The sequence below is a fragment of the Dermacentor andersoni genome, chromosome 5 (genome assembly GCF_023375885.2).
Source record: "Dermacentor andersoni chromosome 5, qqDerAnde1_hic_scaffold, whole genome shotgun sequence".
In the NCBI taxonomy this organism is placed as follows: domain Eukaryota; kingdom Metazoa; phylum Arthropoda; class Arachnida; order Ixodida; family Ixodidae; genus Dermacentor; species Dermacentor andersoni.
Window position 1 is genome coordinate 189,015,463 of NC_092818.1, and position 20,823 is coordinate 189,036,285.

General features: G+C 44.4%; 1 protein-coding gene and 1 pseudogene across 1 annotated transcript; both read right to left on the minus strand.

Annotated features, from left to right (window-relative positions):
- Positions 1–2,272: 2,272 nt before the first annotated feature.
- LOC140218592 (cholinesterase-like) lies at positions 2,273–7,302 on the minus strand (annotated as a pseudogene).
- A 4,856-nt stretch (positions 7,303–12,158) lies between these two features.
- LOC126532306 (acetylcholinesterase-1-like) lies at positions 12,159–16,455 on the minus strand. The gene is made up of 2 exons (XM_050179991.2): positions 14,732–16,455; positions 12,159–13,313 (listed from the first exon to the last, which is right to left on the minus strand). The coding sequence occupies exons 1-2, from the start codon at positions 16,369–16,371 to the stop codon at positions 13,163–13,165; spliced, it is 1,791 nt and encodes a 596-aa protein (XP_050035948.1). The 5' UTR covers positions 16,372–16,455; the 3' UTR covers positions 12,159–13,162.
- Between the last annotated feature and the right edge of the window lie 4,368 nt (positions 16,456–20,823).

The following is a 20,823-nucleotide window of genomic DNA, read 5'->3' on the forward strand; positions in this document are numbered from 1 at the left end:
GAAGAATTGCCACAGGCAGATGAGAACCCATATCGCATTGAATCTTTGCAGGAACCGAGTAGGCTAGGTAAGAATCCCGAAGGGTGGATGACGAAGTCATAAGGGCCGCAATTTATTGCTAAATGCGCTGTGACAGTTGCTAGATAGAACGATCGCTATAGCAGTAGAGGGGGGAGCCTTCTTACACTTTCTTGCGGTCTTCACGTAGGCTACAGAAGTGAGGGATCTGTAGACTCCAGAATTGGCTAAATAATGCATTTTGGAAATAGTTGCTGGCCTTCAGGGGTTTGCAGTCTATAGACGGGACTCTTTTTGTATCCGTAAGAAGAAATGGCATAGGGGCCTGCTCAGGTTATTTTCTGTATAATAATAATAATAATAATAATAATAATAATAATAATAATAATAATAATAATAATAATAATAATAATAATAGTAATTATAGTAATAATAATATTAATAATAATAATAACTATGCTAAGGATGCGTCGTCGCCCCAGCAATTGCCGGCTAATCCTTTGCTCTTAGTTTGAGGAAGATGATGTTATAGGTATGTACGCGGTCATAATAAAATAATAAAACATAATTAAAACCATGCACGAATAAAATCTCTTGAACAAGAAGGATGAAAAGAGAGAAAGACAGGGGGGTTAGTCAGTGTAAGTATTAGCTTGCTACCCTGCTTTAAATTTGTGCGTAATTCACAGAAAGCTTAAACGTACATATTTCTAATCGTATCATGTGCATGAACTCACAACTTAAAGTCTGAAAAGCCACGAGTATAGTTCAAGTAATTACCTTGCAAAACACCATAAACGGTGGTGCATACTAAATATTCTAGTAAAACGCATTCAGTTTCTTCATCTGCACACACGTTTGAGTAGGCAGAAAAATAATGCCTGTAAACAACGAATTAAAAAATGCTTATTGAAAACAATCTAAAGGCACGTCTTGCTCACTTTTCTGGCGTGCGAAAAAAATTTGGTGAAAGTCAATGTGCCTGGAACGCGTATAATAATTAGTGCTACGAAGTATGCGCGTAAAGTAACAGTTTGCGTGGATGTGCTTTTTTTGCTTCCTTTTTATGACTCGTCGCTTACGGTACACCCTCTGTAGGTGAGCTCTGTGCCTGTCCTCTACAAAAAAAAAAAAAAAATTCTTTAAGTACCTTTAACCTAACGCGAACTCGTTACGGTTTATTTGGCTTCCTCTTCAATCTTTAATCCAAACTGAATGGTGTCTGCTGCAGAAATATAAGAATTAGGTATTTGGGGCAAGTAATACTCTAACAAAGCTTTAATCATATGTCATGTGCAGACATTCGTAACGTACACAACAACCAGTGTCCCTATAGCGGCCCCCGTGAGAGCCCAACAGGTGCTGCAGCGCCACTTCACGCACTTAGTGAACTGAAATAGGCGCGGAAGTAGACCCCTATAGCCTATCCACATGTTAAACTTGCAGCAGTACTGCAGGTTTAAACGCCTATGTTCTTTTCGACAGGTTTATAGATTTGAAGACTGGGAGAAAAAATTGGTCAATTTTACGCAAAAGTGAGCGAATGGGGACAAATATATTCTGCTACTTTGAAGTGGGGTATCAATAGTTAAATGACTGCACTTTCATTTCCTCCAGAGAGCGCGTCCTTAATGTTCAAAGCAAGCGATTTTATAAAAATGTTACAAAATGTAGCGTTAGTATACACATCAACCGCTAAGAAACGCCTGTCTAAGGAGTGGTTCAGTCATTTCGTTCTCGCGAATGTAATCCTGTGGGAACGAGAACATGCTTTTGCATGTTCGATTTCAGTACGGGCTTGTTTTTTTTGTGTGTGTGTGTGTGTCCGTGAATGGTAGTTTACTGATCGTTCGCACGTAGTGATCCGTCACTGCTTATATCATTCCAGGAATTGCGCATTCTGGAATCTTGACAACGCTGGGGTATGCATGGTTCAACTGCAGTGTGCCCACAAGACGGATACAGAAGCTTAACGAACAAGCTCTCAGTTTTTTTGCAACGTTAGTGCACGTAGCGGCACCGTCTCTTAGCGGTAGCGTTCGCAAAATGAGCCTAAATTTCCAGAATTCAAAATAGCTCGTTTTATCTCACTTTTCAAGGGGTCTTACGAGAGCAGCAAGAATAACCACTGCTTTACTCTGTCGCCTTTGAAAATCTGTAAGACTTTGTATGCACTTATTCGGTAAATGATCCACGAGAATAATTCTCACACCCCAATATGTATTTTATTACGAATATAGAGTGTGCACATATATTAACTCATTAAACCCTCCTCACTGCGTCGTCCCATGGCAAGCTTCGCAGCTGCCACACGGGGCGGCACAGTTTCCGGTTCCGGTCCCAATAGCAGCTCCGTGTTCATCCAAGCGTGTGGCGGCAGGATGGAAAGCGTCAAGATGCCATCCTTACCTGTAGGCGCGAACATGCGCTGCACGAAATCAAACTTATCTACGGTGCTTATTATAAAACTTCAATATAAACGACGCATGAAGGTGAGAACGTCGTTTATCTACTCCTTCAGTGCCTTTTTCGCGTCATAGCAGCCGCACCAGCCGCGTTTATGAACTTCCCCTCTCCGCTGAAGTATATTGTTGCTGTCATGGACAACGGAGCTTCGCTTTGCATAATAGCCCTCTCGAAAAGTGCCTTGCTGTGAGGATACACTACATCAAGTCCCACGGATATTGATTAACAATAATTTAATTATGGGGTTTTACGTGCCAAAACCACTTTCTGATTATGAGGAACGCCGTAGTGGAGGATTCCGGAAATTTCGACCACCCGGGGTTCTTTAACGTGCACCTAAATCTAAGTACACGGGTGTTTTCGTAAAATGCGGCCGGCGTGGCCGGGATTCAATCCCGCGACCTCGTGCTCAGCAGCCCAACACCATAGCCACTGAGCAACCACGGCGGGTGGAAATTTGATCCAGCGCTCTGACCTCCCAATGTAACATCATTCGTATCACCACCGAAGCTCGATATATCTCGCTGTACCAACTTGAGCACCATGTTTTGATCTCAAAAGCCCATAGTTGCCGGTATTCCCGGAATTTCAAGGGACAGAAAGCCGTTGATTCCTACTCGGTAATTTAAAGTCACTACGTTAATGTCGGTAAGGGCCACGACGTTTGCCGGATCGTAGACGAGAAGGGCTGAGTCACCCTATTGAAAACCGCCTCCGTGAATGAACACATGTGCAGAAAATTCTTGCTTGCAGGTTAGGAGTGTCTCGGCGCAAAGCGACGCTGGTTTCCAAACATTGACGTACAAGCAGTCCTCGGACGCGTTGGTGTAATCCAGTCTCAGCGTAGGGATCAGCGGGCATGATAGCTGCTTGCACACTTTCGGCTTGCTTGTGGCATTGTACACTCCTTTCCAGGGAGAAACGGGTCGTGTCTTTTGAAAACGGAGGTCGCTCACGGGCGCTTCAGCGTACGGTATGGTCATGTACGCGTCAACCCGCTTGTCGCCGATTTACAAGCGAACTCTCGCCAGGAGTCCGGAATCGATACGAATAAACCGGAGGAACGTTTTTACTGTGAACTGAGGCAGGAACGAAAAAAAAAATCCCACAGAAGAAGCACAAGTTGCCGCAATTGCGACACTTCGAGTGGAGTCGCGGGCCAGAAGAGCCGAGAAAGGCATTTCCTCTTCTGCGAGTCTAATGGCGCGATTGTTTGCCACAGGCGCATAGCAAGCCGGGACACAGCTATTCTATTTACGAAGGCACTATCGATGCTCCTTCGTAGCGACCAACGTTCTTTAACATCGCAGCAACTCCTTCTAAGGAGAAAAGGTACACATCTTATCATCGTTGTGCACTTTCACTCTTGCTGACTGCGCTTCGAATGACATTGAAAGGAGCACCGAGAATTGTTTACTTTGTGCTTGGTTTATCTCAAACCATTTAGGTTGGGGCAATGGAAGCTGGATGGCTGCGGGAATCCTAAAGGAAAACCGCGGCGTCCTTGACGAGGCCTTGATGGCATTCAACTGCTTTCGTTCGAGCACCGATGCATGTAACGCCGGCGCGTGGACTTAAACGCGTTATCGTTTGCCCATCTTCACTTTGCGGGAATTTCGCAGCCGTGCACTGTACACATTTTTGTCTACGCAGCCGAAAGCAGACATTTTTGCTTTTAACCAATGTGATTAAAACTGTTGAGCACATTGAAATTGTGCTCAAAAGTTTTGCAGTACATTAGTGAACAAAATACCGTAAGCAAGGTAGAGATGCCCATTTCTGGAATAACAGCATCACTTTCTATATGTTGTTTACATATATTTCTTCAAAGCCAAGAACCTAAGAGCCACTGTGACAAACAAGGCTGTTTAAATACAGATGCCCCGTTGTGTACACGTGAAAAGTTCAGCGCCAGGCGTTTCCCACTACCAACTCTTTATCTCTATGATGCCCCCGAAAGGCAAAAGAAACGCTTGAACCTGCCAGAAATAACAAGCCAGAATTTTTGGTTTTGACAAAGTCGGTCAAAATGCCCATAGCTTTTATTCTTTCTCAGTCCTTTCTCTATGTCAATGTTTCTTTCTTTCATTTCCTTCATTTTTTCTTCTTCTTCAGTTCGCTGAATTTTACCGATTACAACGCTAGCGTGGATTCTTACGTCAGAGTTTTTAGCTGCATAGGGTTATTTTTGCTGTAAGGACGGAAAAACCGAATGAACAAGACAAAATAAAGCACTATGAACCAGTTAAAGTCGAGGAATGTAGAAGTATGTAAGTCACGATAATTCTTTATTGTCGGTGTTAAGTTTCCAGAGGACTATTCGAGAAACCTACACTCCGTTCCAGAGAGCAGTCAACACTGTGGATGCTACGCAAAAAGTTTGGTCAAGAAAAGTTATCACTCCGCGCATTCCGTGCATGCTTCGTTGCACGGCAACAGCATTCACTCGCGCGAGCATGCACGTGAGGCTCCTCGCGATGGGTTGCAAATAAAAAGGCCTAAAAGAACAACAAAAAATAAAAATAATCTAAAACAATGCATTAGCAGCCTTATAATGAAAATGTAGGGCGCTAAAAGCACAAAGGACGTAGGACGAAGAAACACTCACCAAACATTTCTTCTACGTCCTTTGTGTTTTTAGCGCTCTAAGTTTTTATTATATTGCATTACGAACTAGCCCACCTAAGCAAATTTTTGCATTAGCAGCTGTATACTACACTGTATTTGTTTCTAAGGATTAAAATTTATTTCAATTCAATATTGTGCCAACATAAAAAACAGTTGCGCACAATTGCGGTCAAAAAACATCGAGCTATATCTAAGTGCGAACGAAGCCACGACAAGAAGTCTCTCTAGCCTTCACAGCATTGATCGCTATGCGTGGAACGGAGTATACATTGAAAAATTCGTAGGATTCACCAAAAGAAGTAAACCCGCCTAATCGAAATTTTATAGAATTTCGTTCTCTCCCAAAAGCATAATATTATGAGCACCTTAGGTCACATGATGCACGTTGGCTCTTCATATAATTACAGTAGACTGTAGGGAATAAAACAAATTTGCCGTCTTGACAAAGCTTCCTACTTGAAACATGTTACGCAATATTCGTGGCTAAATTTGGCCCTATGCAAGCGAATGATATTAAAAAAGTAAGTTATGGGATTTAATATTCCTAAATTGCACAATGGGTATGGAGGGACGCCGTAGAGGAGAACTCCTGGTTAATTTTAATCACCAAGGGTTCTTTATTAACGTGCACCCAATGATGTACATCAAAGTCAGGCTGTGTTCCAGTTGGCCAAAGCAATGGCCACCTAGTCATTGCTTTGCGGCGCCAGGCACCGCCTGGCGCCTCAATGACTGGCCCTAAACTGATCAACTCAGAACGTCCGAAACGAAAAAAATGCTTTATGGAGTAAGTATATTAATATCGTGGCTATTCGAAATTTCACCTGGCGCAAACCAAAAAATTGCTTGGTGCCTCGTTGCTTGGTACTTAGGCCTTCGTCCTTCAACCAAGGAATATCCCCGCACTTTCCTGTGTCTCTGTCTGTCTGTCTGTCTGTCTGTCTGTCTGTCTGTCTGTCTGTCTGTCTGTCTGTCTGTCTGTCTGTCTGTCTGTCTGTCTGTCTGTCTGTCTGTCTGTCTGTCTGTCTGTCTGTCTGTCTGTCTGTCTGTCTGTCTGTCTGCGTGCGTGCGTGCGTGAGCGCGCGCGCGCGCGTTTGTGTGTGTCTTCTCTAACATTTTCCGAGCATATAAACGATCTCGAGGCCTGGATCGGCAATCTCAGAGATTGCATGAAACGCGCCACTAGGGAGATCCCTGAAGACGCTGGTCTGGTCGACGTGGATAGCCGCCTCCCACAGTTGTGGGAAGCCAGAAAGAGCATGCAAACCCGCTGGAAGAAGACTAAACTGAACCGTACCTTCCACGAGCGCATCGTGCAAATCGTCATGGAAATGGAAGAATACGCTAACCAATTAACCAAACACCAATGAGAGAAGGTGTGCAACAACGTGCACGGATAACTCGGCTTAGCCAAAGTGTGGAATCTCCACCGATATCTTATGGACTCGGATAAGAGTAAATCCGAGCAGAGGAAAGACCTCACTAAGGTCACTCACCAATACCAGGGCACTGGCGATGAGTTCATGACAGAACTCAGAAGCCATTACATAGGCTGTCCTTGCTGCGGAGGCCGGCCAACTCTCGCCCACATTACGTGGGACTGCCAGAACAGGCCACCCAAAATTAATACACCAAAAATAGCCGGCAAACTTTCCGGAAGGGAGCAGTGGGAGACTTGGCTCGTCAGCGAGGATCGGGAGATGCAACTAGCGCTCCTCGACCAAGCACGGCGGACCGCTCAAGCCAGTGGGGCCCTGGACTAGGGGCTCCACCCACTCGCTTTCTGAATTTTTTTCTTTTTAAATACATATGTATATATATATATATATATATATTACATAGGCACAAGTGCACAAATCCTCCAGAAGCCATACGCTGGTCCGGAGATTCTTAACCGAGATGCACTCATCCTAGAGGCTGAAGAACAGGTCGTCTTGTTGAAACTCCGAACTAAATGTGCACCAGGCCCCGATGGCGTAACCAATGAAACCCTCTGAAATCCAAACGAAGCATCTATCGCTGCCCTAACAGAGTACTTCAACCGCTGTTGGGAAACAGGTTCTATCCCCTCGCAATGGAAGCATGCACAAATAATATTTATACCGAAACATGGTAAGCGACTTCCCAGCTCGCGAACTTACTCCCAAACTCCCTGAATTCGTGCTGAGGAAAACTCGTAGAGGGCGTCATACTGAACCGCCTCCACAATTTTGCGGAGGTCAACAAGCTATTATCGAACTCCATAATTGGCTTTCGTCCTAAACTCTCTCCGCAAGCCGTCAGGCTTGAGCTTAAACATCAAGTTCTAGACAACATATCCAAGAATGGTACCCGGGCTGTCCTGGGCCTCGATCTTACAAAGGCCTTTGAAAACGTAGCGCATCAGAACTGCTTGTAGACCTAGTTGGTGCTTGCGCATCGTCAACGCATCACCAACGTAGAGCATCATGCTATACTGGAGAATCTGCAGTACCTAGGTGTAGGCCAGATGAGCTACAACTTCATCAATGAGAGAAGGTGTGCAACAACGTGCACGGATAACTCGGCTTAGCCAAAGTGTGGAATCTCCACCGATATCTCATTTTCTGTCAAGATTGAAAATTTTTTTGATCAGCAGGTTGCGCCGTTGTAGAAAGGAAAAAAAAAAAGGGGGGGGGGGCTGCGCACGGAGTGTATGGTTCATGTGGATGCTGACCGCAGTTCTTGTAGTGTATGCTTTTACTGTGTATGCCACTTGCAGTTATTCCAAAATCAGTGTATAACGCGCACTCTTTCCTGTACTGTTTAGTACAGGAACAGTCTGTACTGTTTTAGGACTTTCGTTTCTTTCATTTTCGGATCTTTTTTTTTGCTGGCAATCTGTACTTTTCGTTGTTGTTTTTCTTTGTTGTTCCCACTCCTGTAAGAGCCTGTAAAGGCTTACAGTATTAATAAAATAAAAAATAAAATAAAGATTTCTTCAACCACCGCACAGCGGAACTAAGAATAGGGGAACTACAATCGGACCAGTTCCCGCTCGGAATTTGTGGCACGCCGCAGCAATCACTCTTGTCCCTATTCCTCTTCAATTTAGAAATGATCTGATTACCGGAACAACTTTATCAGATTCCAGATCTACACCACCGCCTGTATGCCTATGACATCACCCTGTGGGTGGTTAAAGGTAGCGATGGGAATATAGAAACCACACTACAACAAGCTGTAGACACAGTTGAAAAGTACGTGTACGACAAAGGCCTCGACTGCTCCCCGCAAAAGTCAGAACACTTCCTACTTGGAGCCCCTACAAGCCGCAAATCCGAGACTGGACTATCCTCAAAGATCGCTGTGCAAGCCGGAGGAGGCGCGATCCCGGCGGTGAACACCATCCCTGTACTCGGCCTCTTCATCCAAGCTCACGGGCGCAACGGCAAAACCATTCATAAACTAGATGCGTGCGTCCAACAGACAGTGCGACTCGCCTTAAGACTTGCCAACGGACACTCTGCCATGAAAGAAGCCAACGTCATATGGTTGGTACAATCCTTTGGGCTCGGCCGCATCACCTACATCCCCCCGTACCTCTGCCTCAAAGTGGCTGAGAAAGAGAAAATAGAGGAAATTATGCGGAGGCCCCATAAACAGGCTCTTGGGCTACGTATAAGAACGGCCAACCCTAAATTGCTAGCCCCAGGTGTGCACAACACTCTCGAGGAAGTTCTGGAAGCGCATATTATATTTCAATACGAAAGGCTAACTCAAAGTGCCACCGCGGGCAAAACGTCCTCCAGAACCTCGATATCAAGTACGAGTTGATGCAAATCACTAAAGCAGACATTCACGATAAGAGGCTCCATCTCAAGATTAATCCACTTCCTAGAAACATGCACCCCTAATTCCACAAGAAAATGAGGGCCGAATGGTCCAGAGCCCTAGATCAGAAATTCCACGACTTCAAAGGCGCAGTCAATGTCAACGCAGTAGAATACATAGAACGCAACTGTATGTCTCTCGCAGTGGTAGACTCCTCAGGTCAAATAAATGCGCGCTGGTGGTTCAATCCGAACCAGAAGCACTGTAACAGCGGAAGAGGCGGCTATCTCTCTGGCAACAGCCTCCCCACATTGTCATTACATCATTAGCGATTACAGAGCTGCAGTACGAGATTTTGCGAAAGGCCAGGTCTTGGCTTCCGTAAAACATGCTAGACAACAACCAGCACCCACGACCAATCCAAATCATTTGGGCACCAGCACACTCCTCCCTACCCGACAATGATGCCGCCCCCGCCACCGCTCGAGGACTCACCAACCGCGCACCTGGACGGCTCACGCTATTATCAGAAAGGGCTCGCATGGTCAGTTATCAGGAAATAACTCAGCACTACAGATTAGCCAGGGCAGTGTACCCGCCAGCACACAAATAGCTTAACAAGCGACAAGAAGTAGCCTGAAGCCGACTTCAGACAAACACCTACCCCAATGCCGTAGCCTATCACTACTACTACTCGCACCAATACCCTAATACATGTAACCATTCTAACAATAATGCGGATCTGTTCCAGATTATGTGGTCATACCCAGCGGAAAATGACACGAATCACGCAATAAGTAATACTGAGCAGTGGAAGGCCGTGTTGCTCAGGTCCGACCCTGACCTGCAGGCCAAGGTCATCAAGATAGCTGAAGAAGTCGCCTGAGCCCAGTTGCTCGTGGCTGCCGAACCACAAGGTCACCCGTCAATACCTTGTTTCCCAATAAAGTCTTTACTCCCTCACTCCACTACCCATGCCAACTTGTTTCGCTGGGTAGTTCATGTTGTAATGGCTAATGGGCAAAGGGAACTGTGCTTAGGGAACCGCGTGTGAAACCAACTGTCGGAGAACCAGCTTGATTCACTGGGGACGCCACCCATGTTGGTCCGAGATGGCTTCATCGGAAGTTAGGCGCTGCCAGAATTTACATTTTTGACTAGATTTGAGACGCAAAAGACATATACAATAAATTACCTTATCAAACGAATTCTCAACGAAAGCTTGACTAGTACATATTTATCTTTAACCGTGCTCTTAGGAGGCTGAACCAGTCGGAACTTTTGTACAGATATTTTTCACTAGAAATGGGTGTGCAGCATACAGTAGTGTCACAGATGACTAATTTTGGCAAATAGGAAATACATCGACACACTAACATAACGACGTGATTGGTGGCAGTTTGATACAACTTTCTGTGCACGCACTTTAAAAAGAAAGCGAACACCGACATTTTCTGTTGCGACAGAACTCATTGTGCATAAACTTAATTTACCAGAGTTATACTGACCCGCCCCCTTTATTTATTTATTCCAATACCCACTTCGTGGAATAGCATGGCTAATAAACAGCAAATATTTCGATTTTATTTTTGTAGTCACCTCATTGGCCAGCGTAGGGTTTGGATGATGTCTATTACGCGAGCGTGGTTGTTATCAAAATCAGTGCGGTAATTCCACGGAACTGTTTGCTAGAGACATTTAGAACTGGGATTGAACATCTAGGGCTAGTTATTTTCGCACCACGAATGGTAGAATATGGTCTATGTCCTTTGCAGTGGCTTATAACTCAGAATGTTACGATCTGCAAAAGTGTAAACTTATTTCAAGAACTTCTTGCGCCCTTGGCATTTCTGTGCTACCAGTCGCTTTTTACACCATAACAACCTCAGGATAGATGACGAAATATTAAATGGTAAGGCTGTCTCAAATATGTTTACTCAGCTTTTTCTAACCTCTGGAAACTTTGAACCAACGCGTCCCAATGTTTCACAATATTCCAGCGATAATTTTTCTCATTCCATATTTCTTTAACCTTCTTTATCCTTCTTTATCCTTTCTTTATGCATTAGAAAGTTTTACCGTGATAAAGGCTCTAAAGAAAAAATATTCTGCAGTATTCGATGGCGCTAAAGCAGCTCGAATTGCAGCGGTTTCTTACCTAATATGTGAAGTTATTTGCGATATCACTAACTTAATATTGTCAACGGGAATATTTACAGATCAAATGAAAAGTGTAAGGGTTATTGTTATGCACAAAGGAGGCGCAGCTAATGATATAAAAAATTACCGACCCATATCAGTTCTCCTGTTTTTTTTTTCTAAAGTAGTCGAGAAGGTTATCCTTTAAGGATAATAGGCCATTTTTATCAGTACAGCTAAATCAATACGAGTTTCAAAATGGTGAATTCGAGAAAATGGCTTCGGTAAACATTTACAATAAACTTGTAATGATCCCAGAACATCACATATCAACTTTAGGTATCCCTATACTTCAGGACAGCGTTCGACTCCATTGAACACAATATACTCATTGAAAAGCTACGCCGTTATAGAATCAGAGGCATCTGTCTTGGCCTAATAAGCAGTTATTTTTTTTAATGCGAGGGTTAATAGCTGAGGGCATACAGGGGTATGGGATGCGGGCCAATAAGGATGAAATAAATGGACGATAATGGGTTCGCGGATCTAATATTGAAGCGATGTCACTATGTTTCAATTAGCGGTGTTGACTGTGATTTGCAATTTTTAAAGTATGGTGTCATACAAGGTTCAACATTAGGGCCGATATTATTTCTCTTTACATAGACTGTAATGTTCTAAATCATAAGACCCCCGACATTTCTCTTTCTGTGGATGATACATCTGTGTTCTTTTCTTCTGACAACCTACCTGCTCTCAAGCTTCTAGCAAACGATTGGCTCAACAGTTTAGCTAAATGGTTAAATACTGATCAACTTATCATCAAATGTTAAAAAAAGAACAATGTATCTTATTTTTACGCCAATATCTAGGGAGTTCTGAAAAAGCTTTGTAAGAATAAGTGAGTACTTATTAGTACTTTTTAGGAACTTTCTGTTAATTGAGTCATAGCCGGGAGAAGAGTTAATATCGAGAGAATTAATTAGTTTTAGGAAACCAGATGTTTCCACAATAATTGGAGGCATTTGTATGTAGTCGTATTCCCGTATGGCCGGCAGAACACTTTTACACTTGGTGGAAAACCCCAGAAGAAAGGAACGCAGAGAGACACGTGCGCAGTTTTTTCTTTATTTTTATTCGACACACACGCACTTCATTGTGGAAGGAATGCCCTGAGGATATAGTTAGCGCAGTTCATCTCATCAGATAGTTTATTTAAAGATACGGATATCCCTAGTCGCAAAAAGCAGTGGCATAACAAAATTCCGCCAATTGTTCGTTCACCTAAGTATTTATGGCACGTGTGATTACACACATCCTCCTGTATACATCATGTGGACGTAGTGTATTGTTGTATGCTTGCTGAAGCGATTTGGATAAGGCCAATCACTACTTAGGTCCTGAGAATTTAGCAGTGGTCATGAGGTGCTTGATGCAGTGGCTCAGTGTCTATGACGCTCTCATTGTCAGCGCGAAGTCTTGTAGTCGACTCCTAGGAAATTTGTAGTGCAATAACGTTTTTGTGCTGTGCTTTTTAAGTAATTTAGTGTCCTCACTGTGTTAGTTTGAGACGTCAAGATTCATCTGTCAGTCAATCAATTTCAGTCAATAGCAATCAATAGACTCATGGGGCTAGCACGAGTCTTGAGAAATCCCTCCTCCAAATGTGCTACAAAGTAGATTGACGTCTCAGTTTTTTTGCACAATACGCGAGCTAAGCTTTTAAGGGCAAGAAAGTGTGTGTAAGAGCCGCCAATTTCACAGCGAATTTCGGCGACAGAATTAACGGAAGTCATGATGGTCTCAGAATTTTCGGTAAATTAGTATACTTCGTGTATTGGATGGCATAACTTCCGCAGTGGTAATATGTACTCTAATGTTGCAATTTCTAACCTGCAATTTTAACACATATCCAAAAAAGCAAAAATGGGAAGCTTCATTTGCAGCATTTTGTTTGTTACGATGTTTCACATTGCGACATTTGTCACTAATATCCGTTTCTTCGGAAGGTTTTACCTGATGAAGCGTAATTGCGCTATATGCCCAATGATATATAGATATTTGTTGAAATTATATCCCAGCATGACTGGTGGCATGCAAACTATATTTCAATCAAAACCTATTTCATCAAAAGATATTCTCGCCATAGTTCACATTTGTTTTTCTTTTCTTTCACTTCGGAAATGTTTCCAGGACGGAGCTGGACCACAGCAGGATTAGTCGTAGTGTACCGGGGCCATTCCTTTCCACAGACGGGAAGCTGAGGCTTTCTGGAACAAGCGAAGCAGCAAAATATGGTAAGAATAAGAATCTCCCTTACATTTCCAGGTGTCCCAACACGCAAGTTTTTGTGCTTTTCTACTCGCATTTACCTCGAAAATGAATCTTTGAGCGCCATAGCGCACACAAAGACTCCTTCTCTTATCAAAATTGACTTCATTTGAAGACATTTACGTATGATACCTGAGACTTCATCAGCGAAATTCTGCAAAACTTGTTAAGAGCTTCACTGCACTTTGTTTCAAATTTCGTACAAAGAAGGAATTCTATTTGCGAACTATCCGTAACACGTTCTAATCAAAATTGAGTAACCCAGTTCTTTTATTGCTCCTATTTGTCTTTGCAAGCACGGAATGGGGCGTTCGGTTACTATAGCCTGAAAATTTTCGGCTGTCGCGTAACGTTGCAGGGACTGTCAGGAGAAGCATCCCTTCTCACATATTTTTTTTTTTTTTTGCTTTCTGGATCATGTTTGTGCGATCATAAACCATATTACTGAGACGTAATAACTTATCAGCCGGTCAGCTAGAGTCAGGAATAAAAAGCTTCTCATCGCGAGTTCCATCATTAATAGTAGAATCAAGCTCAAAGTTGACCTCAATCCATCGAAACCGAAACTTGAAGCTGCAATCACATGAGTCATTCGTTCTGCATCATCTGAATATATCAGAACTAACAGATTCAGCATTATAACGCAGCTAAAGCTCAGAAACACATTGTTGTTACCACCTTGTTTTCATACTTCTGATCTTGAGCCTGTTACCCTGGCTTACGGTCTCGGAATTTCAGCTATTCTTCGTGGAGTTACGGCGTTTCCTTGTGTTAATAACAAAAGTGGAATTATTCAGTGTTCTTTCTACACAGGTCGCTTCCTAGAATGCGATAATTTATTTTTGCAACGTGCATCAACGATGCGCCAAGTATGACCTACAACGTCTACGAGTAATCGTGTGTACGCAAAGCAAGCTGAAAAATACAGCCGCGCATTGCTGATCCAGCAAAGAACGACTTAAATTACAAAATTTGAATTCAGGTGAGTTTATAAGCTTTACAACAAGGCAAGCTTTCTTGCTGAACTTACTTTCTTTCTTTCTTGTTAATACTACCAACCTCTTTTACAATTAGTTGATCTCAGGATTTGGCAGAACTTAAGTGGGTATGAGCTCTTTGCTAAGAAAATATTATCGCATCGGCAGTACCTTCGCCATGTAAATAAAGGTCGCTGGTCATTCGTCTAACTCCTGCGACAGGTTTTGCCCGGGTGCCCCTCCGGTCTGTTCTACCAGTCCTGAATCAGGAAATTAGTCTACTAGCATAAGGAGCATAATTGTTCGAGTGCAAGGTGTAGTAAACCAAAGTGGTGGAAATTTGATAGTTTTTGGCTCAGTATAAGGCAAGCTGCACGTACCCAGTGGTGACGAAGGAGTTGATGGCCGCCACAATTTGGTGCATGAAGTTTTCCTCCTTGGGGGTATAGTCGAGTTGCTGAAGCCTTTTATGTCCCGCGTCGCCGAGGACTTTGGTGTAGCGGCTCTTGTCCTTCATGAAAGGAAGCGATCCTAAGAGGTACAGGGTGTCATCACCGTGGCTGACACCCATCCATTTAGGCCAGAAACTGTGTGATGCCCTGTGCGCGAACAAGTACCGATAGGTGTCGATTCTTTGCCGAGCTGCGGCATCTGCCATCAGTTTCACAGGGCAATAAAACACACCGTCACCCAGCAGCTCGCTGGCTATGCGAACAATACTTTCACTTGTGTGCTGGACGTCGGGTCCACCGAAGTAAGCTTCGACAATAGGTCGAGCGCGGGATATGGAAATCCCAAAGAGGGGCTGCATGGCGACCGTCATAGCCAGCCTGTATTCGGTGGCCAGTAACTTTTTCAATGCAGGGGAAGAGTACTGGATGTTGTCCAACAGAATCGTGCCCTCGTCTGCCGTCGTTCCCAGAATAACTTGCTTGAAAGGAAGCTTCGTCCACGTTTTCGCTGCAAGTGGGTGCTCCGGAAAAAATTCGTCACCATACTCAGGTGCGAATACCTGGCTAGTGGGATCCAGTGTTTCTATGGTACGTATTATAAACGATGGTTCAAGTTTGCGTAAGCATGTCATGATACTGTTGAGTTGCTCGTCGACGCTCTTTCTCGAATTATAGCACCCCAACGCACCCGCAACGTGAATGAATTTTCCAACGCCCCTATGCGAGAAGCCGAGAATGATTGAGAGTGGAGTACTGCTCATTAGGACGGCCCTTTTGAATAGACCCTGTCGCTTAGGTGAGGCTGCCTGCAAGCCCACCGATATTGCTCCAGCACTTTGACCTATCAAGGTCACTTCATCTGGATCGCCACCAAAGCTAGCGATGTTTTTTCGTACCCAGCTCAGCGCAAGGTGTTGGTCCCAGAGGCCGAAATTTCCGGGCACTTCAGGCTTGCCGACAGAGAGAAATCCAAAAATGCTCACTCTATAATTGAAAGTCACAAACACTACATCTGAGAGAGCTACAAAATTTGCCGGATCATAGACGAAGAGGGCAGAATCGCCCCACTGAAAAGCTCCGCCATGAATGAAGACGACGACTGGCCTTTTGTCACTGCAGGTTGTTGAAGCTGAACAGATAGACGAGCGCTTCCAGATATTCAGGTAAAGACAGTCCTCCGAAGCGCTGGTAGAGTAGTTCAATGGAGCTTCCTCGATAAAGCGCAGCGTAGTCTGCCAGCAGGCTGGGGTTTCTGCCGTTGCTTGGTATGTTCCATTCCATGGCGTGACGCGCTCAGGCTTTCTGAAGCGAAGTTCTCCAACGGGAGGTCTTGCATACGGTATGCCCAAAAAGGTGTCGATGGACCTGTTACCTATAGTAATAACTTTACCCAAGACAGCGCCTGAGCCAGTCATAACAATCGGGGCAAGCTTAAAGAAACTTTCTTCGCTGCAGTACACAATTTGGGCTGCCAAGAGAAGAGTTATCACTTGCCATTTCTTGAATGCGTTGTAGAACCATTTCACTCTGTTAGAAAAACTGGCCTCGTGGGAACTTGGAGTTTGCATCACGACTTGCGTATAATGCTGAACCCAGCGCAGTGCCTTTCTCTCGTGGAAAGTGCGCTTATTTGAGAGAGGAATGAAAACCGGTGCCAGTGCCTCCTTTCCTACTTGTGAATGGCGAATGACGGAGAGAGTGCAAGGTGCTGCATATTTTAGCGGTCAGGATGTCGTATGTGGTCGAACGCAATTTGTTCCCTTGGGAGGGAGAAGCCGTGTACGAAGCCACTCATTCGTCCTTTTGTAATACCTTGACGGTCGCGGTCGTCATTGTGGCCCATAAGAGACAAGGCTAGGCAGTGGAAATGGGAGAACAGGCACATACAGGGTACGCTAGAGCTGGGTGTCGCGACGGTTAACGTGGAGGTGGAATAAAGATACGAGCTACTGACGACGTCATCTGTGACAGATATAATCGCTGCGCTCTAGGTCGTTTTCCATGCGCTAAGGCTCGATTTCCGGGAAGTAGCAGTTTCTTCTTTTTTCATCGTTCGTCGGCGCTTCGGAAGGCCGTGTGGTGCATTACTTTTCTCCTTTTGATTTTCTTGCTCCGGACACGTGAATCGGGTCCTTCATGTGCTCACTGTTTTCAGCCTCGTGACGCTAATCGGTATACACGCAGCCACTGTTACGTAGTTTCTTACCCGATTTTGTGCCCGGCGGAGCGTGGTAGGAGGGGGTCCTGCATCGGGAGTCAAAAGCGTGCAGATAATTAGAGGTTAGTGATGCTCGTTTTCTTCCTGTTAAGGGGGGCTACTACAACCGCATAGATAGTTTATCCCCTGTGCTGGGAGAAAGGTAATGTACATTCAGGTCAAAGCTGCAGATAAAGTGGGACTCATTATGAATAACCTCCTTTAGGAGTTTCAAATGTGCGACCTAAATATTGCGCTTGCGTAAATTACTTATATAAGTGCTCGAAAGCGTTGTAGAAACGATTACACGCAAGGTTTCCCAGGGTTTTGGCCGGAATAAATGTGCCAACAAGGTCTCATTTCGTGGAAGCGCAGGGTGGGGGGGAGGGGGAGGACTGGGGGAAGAACGAATGCATATACAAAGTTTAAACCTGGTTGGTTCATTGAGGAATTTTCAGGTAATGAATGAATGGTCGTTTTATCCGCATTCTGAAACACAACGACGCACGTAGATTGTTTCTTAGATGTGCTCGTTGAGCTAAGTATGTCACTTAGGTACCGCTAAGTGCGTTTATACAAGGGCTCGAAAGTGTTAGTTCGCTTATTGTGATGTTTCCCAGTTTCCGTAGACATCCAAATGGCGCTCAAAACTAATAAGCTTTCATGGGACGGGGGATATGTTATGGGTCTTGCACTCGTAAAGTAAAGTATGTGGGATAACGACGGCAGCACATTACTGCTACAAGCGCTCTGAAGCGTCGTATACGCGTATTTTGCACACGACGTACAATGTTCTCCCTTTGTTTTGGGAGAAAAAATTGTAGTACAGAGCCAATATTTGGTGTAAATATGGCCATGGTTATTGCTCATGATCGTGCAAAGTTAAAAGTGTGTGGGCTTCTGAAGTCAATTAGCTATTGTATCTCCCTCAAGCGCTATACAAGCGCTATACATATATATGAATATTTTATGCAGTTCTGGGGGAACGAAATGTGACAACAAATTTTAATTTGCAGCGAGTTGGGTCTGTCTTACTGGTCATTGGGGACAGAGTTGGAAAACGTGTGGCTTAATGATGAGCATTACAAAATTAATGCAGCTGCTCGAAAGAAACAGCTTCGGTAGAAGCTAACCTCTTTTTTCTTCAACGTCTCCCAAGTCTGCAGCGTGTTTTCTTCACGTAGCTGAAAAGAAACTCATGCCCGAAGCTGTGCTGCATAGTGTAATAAGAAGTGCAGTTACAAAAGTACCGTGTTTCCAAACTTAAATGCTAGTTCCAGCCTGCAATACATCTTTAGAAATATAAAAGTGAACTGGTAATCCGGCTTTCTACTGCAGCAACACTCGCTTGGTTATTGCCGGATGAATGAACGAATTAAACTCGCGTTTTCTTCACAAAAGCATCACCACAATCACTATAACATTAAAATTGCCTGATGTATACTGAAAACGTTTCTAGAAAAGTACGGGTGGCCTGTTGGTCACATAACAACATAGGAGAACCGTACCAACGTATACCGCCGTAAAGTATGAGACCGGGCCAGTTTATGCTACATCTTGTTACCAAGGATGGCAACAGAGGTGGGACGAACACAAACGCTTACGTCCAACTCTTCGTTTTCGCTCCACCTGTCTTGTCGTCTTTGCTAGTCACGTTTCGAGCTGCTTAACAAGATAGAGCATATACCGACTGCTTCAAGAAGGAAGAAACATTTTTTGCTCAAATCAGGGGCTGCAATAGTACTAATTTCTTGATAATATAATGCTAACGACGACAAAGGTTAGTAGCGGGTTTATAATCACTAAATGTATAATTACGATCTACCAGCAAAGTTTAATGAACTACTTCAGTGTGGATGTTGCTGCTGCGGGAATGCAGCCTCTAAGCTTTTAACTAATGTTCACTTAGCATGAGTATTGAGATTAAGAGCAGATTCGAGGCGTGCACTGGCATTCTTACTGTTATTTCACCGGAAACCCTTCGTTGCGAATTGCAGGACAAATCTACGTGGAGAAAAAAACGTATTTCGTGAAAATGTTTGGGGATGCATACTGCTGCTTGTCGCAGTTGTTGTTGCCTCAAAACAGGGCTCGTACCCACGAGGGGGATTGCCCACACTAGATAGATTGAAACGTACGCCCAACAACATACCAAAGGGGCTAAATGCGAACGTTTAGAACGAATCAGAATCATTTGGCAGTTAAGTGATAAGACAGATTTTGAGACTAACTATACATCAACTAAATAAATAAAAATAAAATTAGACTGAATAATTCAAGAAAAAAGAATAATAAAGTAAGATGTCCCATGGTCGGTACCCTAGCAGCGTAACCTTCCGGATGTTTCAATGAACTTCTGCAGAGCACTAATCATCGAACCATGGCTTGTGTCTCGTTGATCTACTCCCCCTCTGCTTCATCGCCGTCTTCATGGGCTGGCACACACAGGCGGTGATTTGGATGTGGCATTAGCCCTCCTTTCAAAAGTGCATCGCCCCGATGCTCTAACCTCCGAAGGCGGTGAAGAAAAGGTGCAAAGTTAAAGAAACTCGGAGGTTTCACAGGAAGCACGTGTGTACAACCTCTGACGGGTGCCGCCGGCATTTTGCAGCCGTAAGCGTGAGGAGGGTGGAGACGAAAGCTGAACCGACGATTACGGTTCGGGCCGTGTACTTTCCCGTAGGCGTCATCGACTGACCTCCCACAGTTCTGAGGTTTGGCCCGGTCTACAGCGCCTTCACTTTTCTTAGTCTGGCTGCGAGCTTTAGGCTTATTATCGAAAAGTGGGAACAGGCATCAACTAGAGCGGCCACTTGGTGGCCATCAATGCAAACGACACGATCGGCACTGACGGGGTTGATGACATCGGTAATGATTGGAGTCGCAGTCTTAGAGTCATCGATCGATCTCGGCAATGGCTTTCGGGAATCCAAATATTTAGGAACCTCATGCCCAGAGGTCGCTGCCTCTAAATTTCTCGGTGTCGGCTAGGGGACTTGCATGCAGCGGCGTCAGAAAAACCTGCTACGGATCGGGCAAGTGTGGCGCGCGATAGACGTCGTTAAATCTTCTGGCGCAAAAGCGCGCTCGGGCACGTGCCTCCTGCGGCCATGAACCAGAACTGCAGTATAACTAACCTGCAAAGGGTATTTTGGAATAAAATGAATTAGCAGCAACAAGTTATCGTTATTCGTTTATCTGCGGCCGCTAAAGCGGCATGTACCTAAGCACCCAGCCCCCCTCCCCTCATCGCCCCTTTCCCCCCTCCCTATTCACCACGCTTCGCATGAATTGCTTCGCTCCTCTTGGTAGGAACCCTCCGTGTCAGGATTGCGGTTAAGCACAGGAAAAGAACAATTATTTCAGAAGTCAAAGGAGAAAAATCATATAGTAATGTAGAAATATTTTAATTAGGTTTGTCGAACACGAGTTCGAACGGCGGACTTCCCAGTCGAGAGCCCAGTGCTGTAACCGCTACGTCACTAAAGACGACATGAAAGCTGTACAAAAGCGCTTCTTATGAGAGCCCCAACGCGGCGTCTTCCTCGTCTTGTCGCCTCAGAACCTTGCTTCTTCGTCACTTGTGCCGCTTACCCACTACGGGGGATTGGCCAATAAGCCGGCGGTTGAATGTCAAAAGGAAGGCAGGTATAATAATAATAATAATAATAATAATAATAATAATAATAATAATAATAATAATAATAATAATAATCTACTCCAATTCGTACAACCTGTGGCAGCCTCCTTAAGCGTTACCGCTTGTGTGCAGGGTTGGGCAGCCAAGTTAAGTACACTTGAAACAACCGCGAACATGAAGTGC

Coding starts and splice junctions, on each gene's coding strand:
- LOC126532306 (XM_050179991.2), bottom strand. CDS start 16,371: ATGCAAACTCCAAGTTCCCACGAGGCCAGTTTTTCTAACAGAGTGAAA. Junction 13,314..14,731: donor AACTCCTTCGTCACCACTGG/GTACGTGCAGCT, acceptor CGCTTGTTCCAG/AAAGCCTCAGCTTCCCGTCT.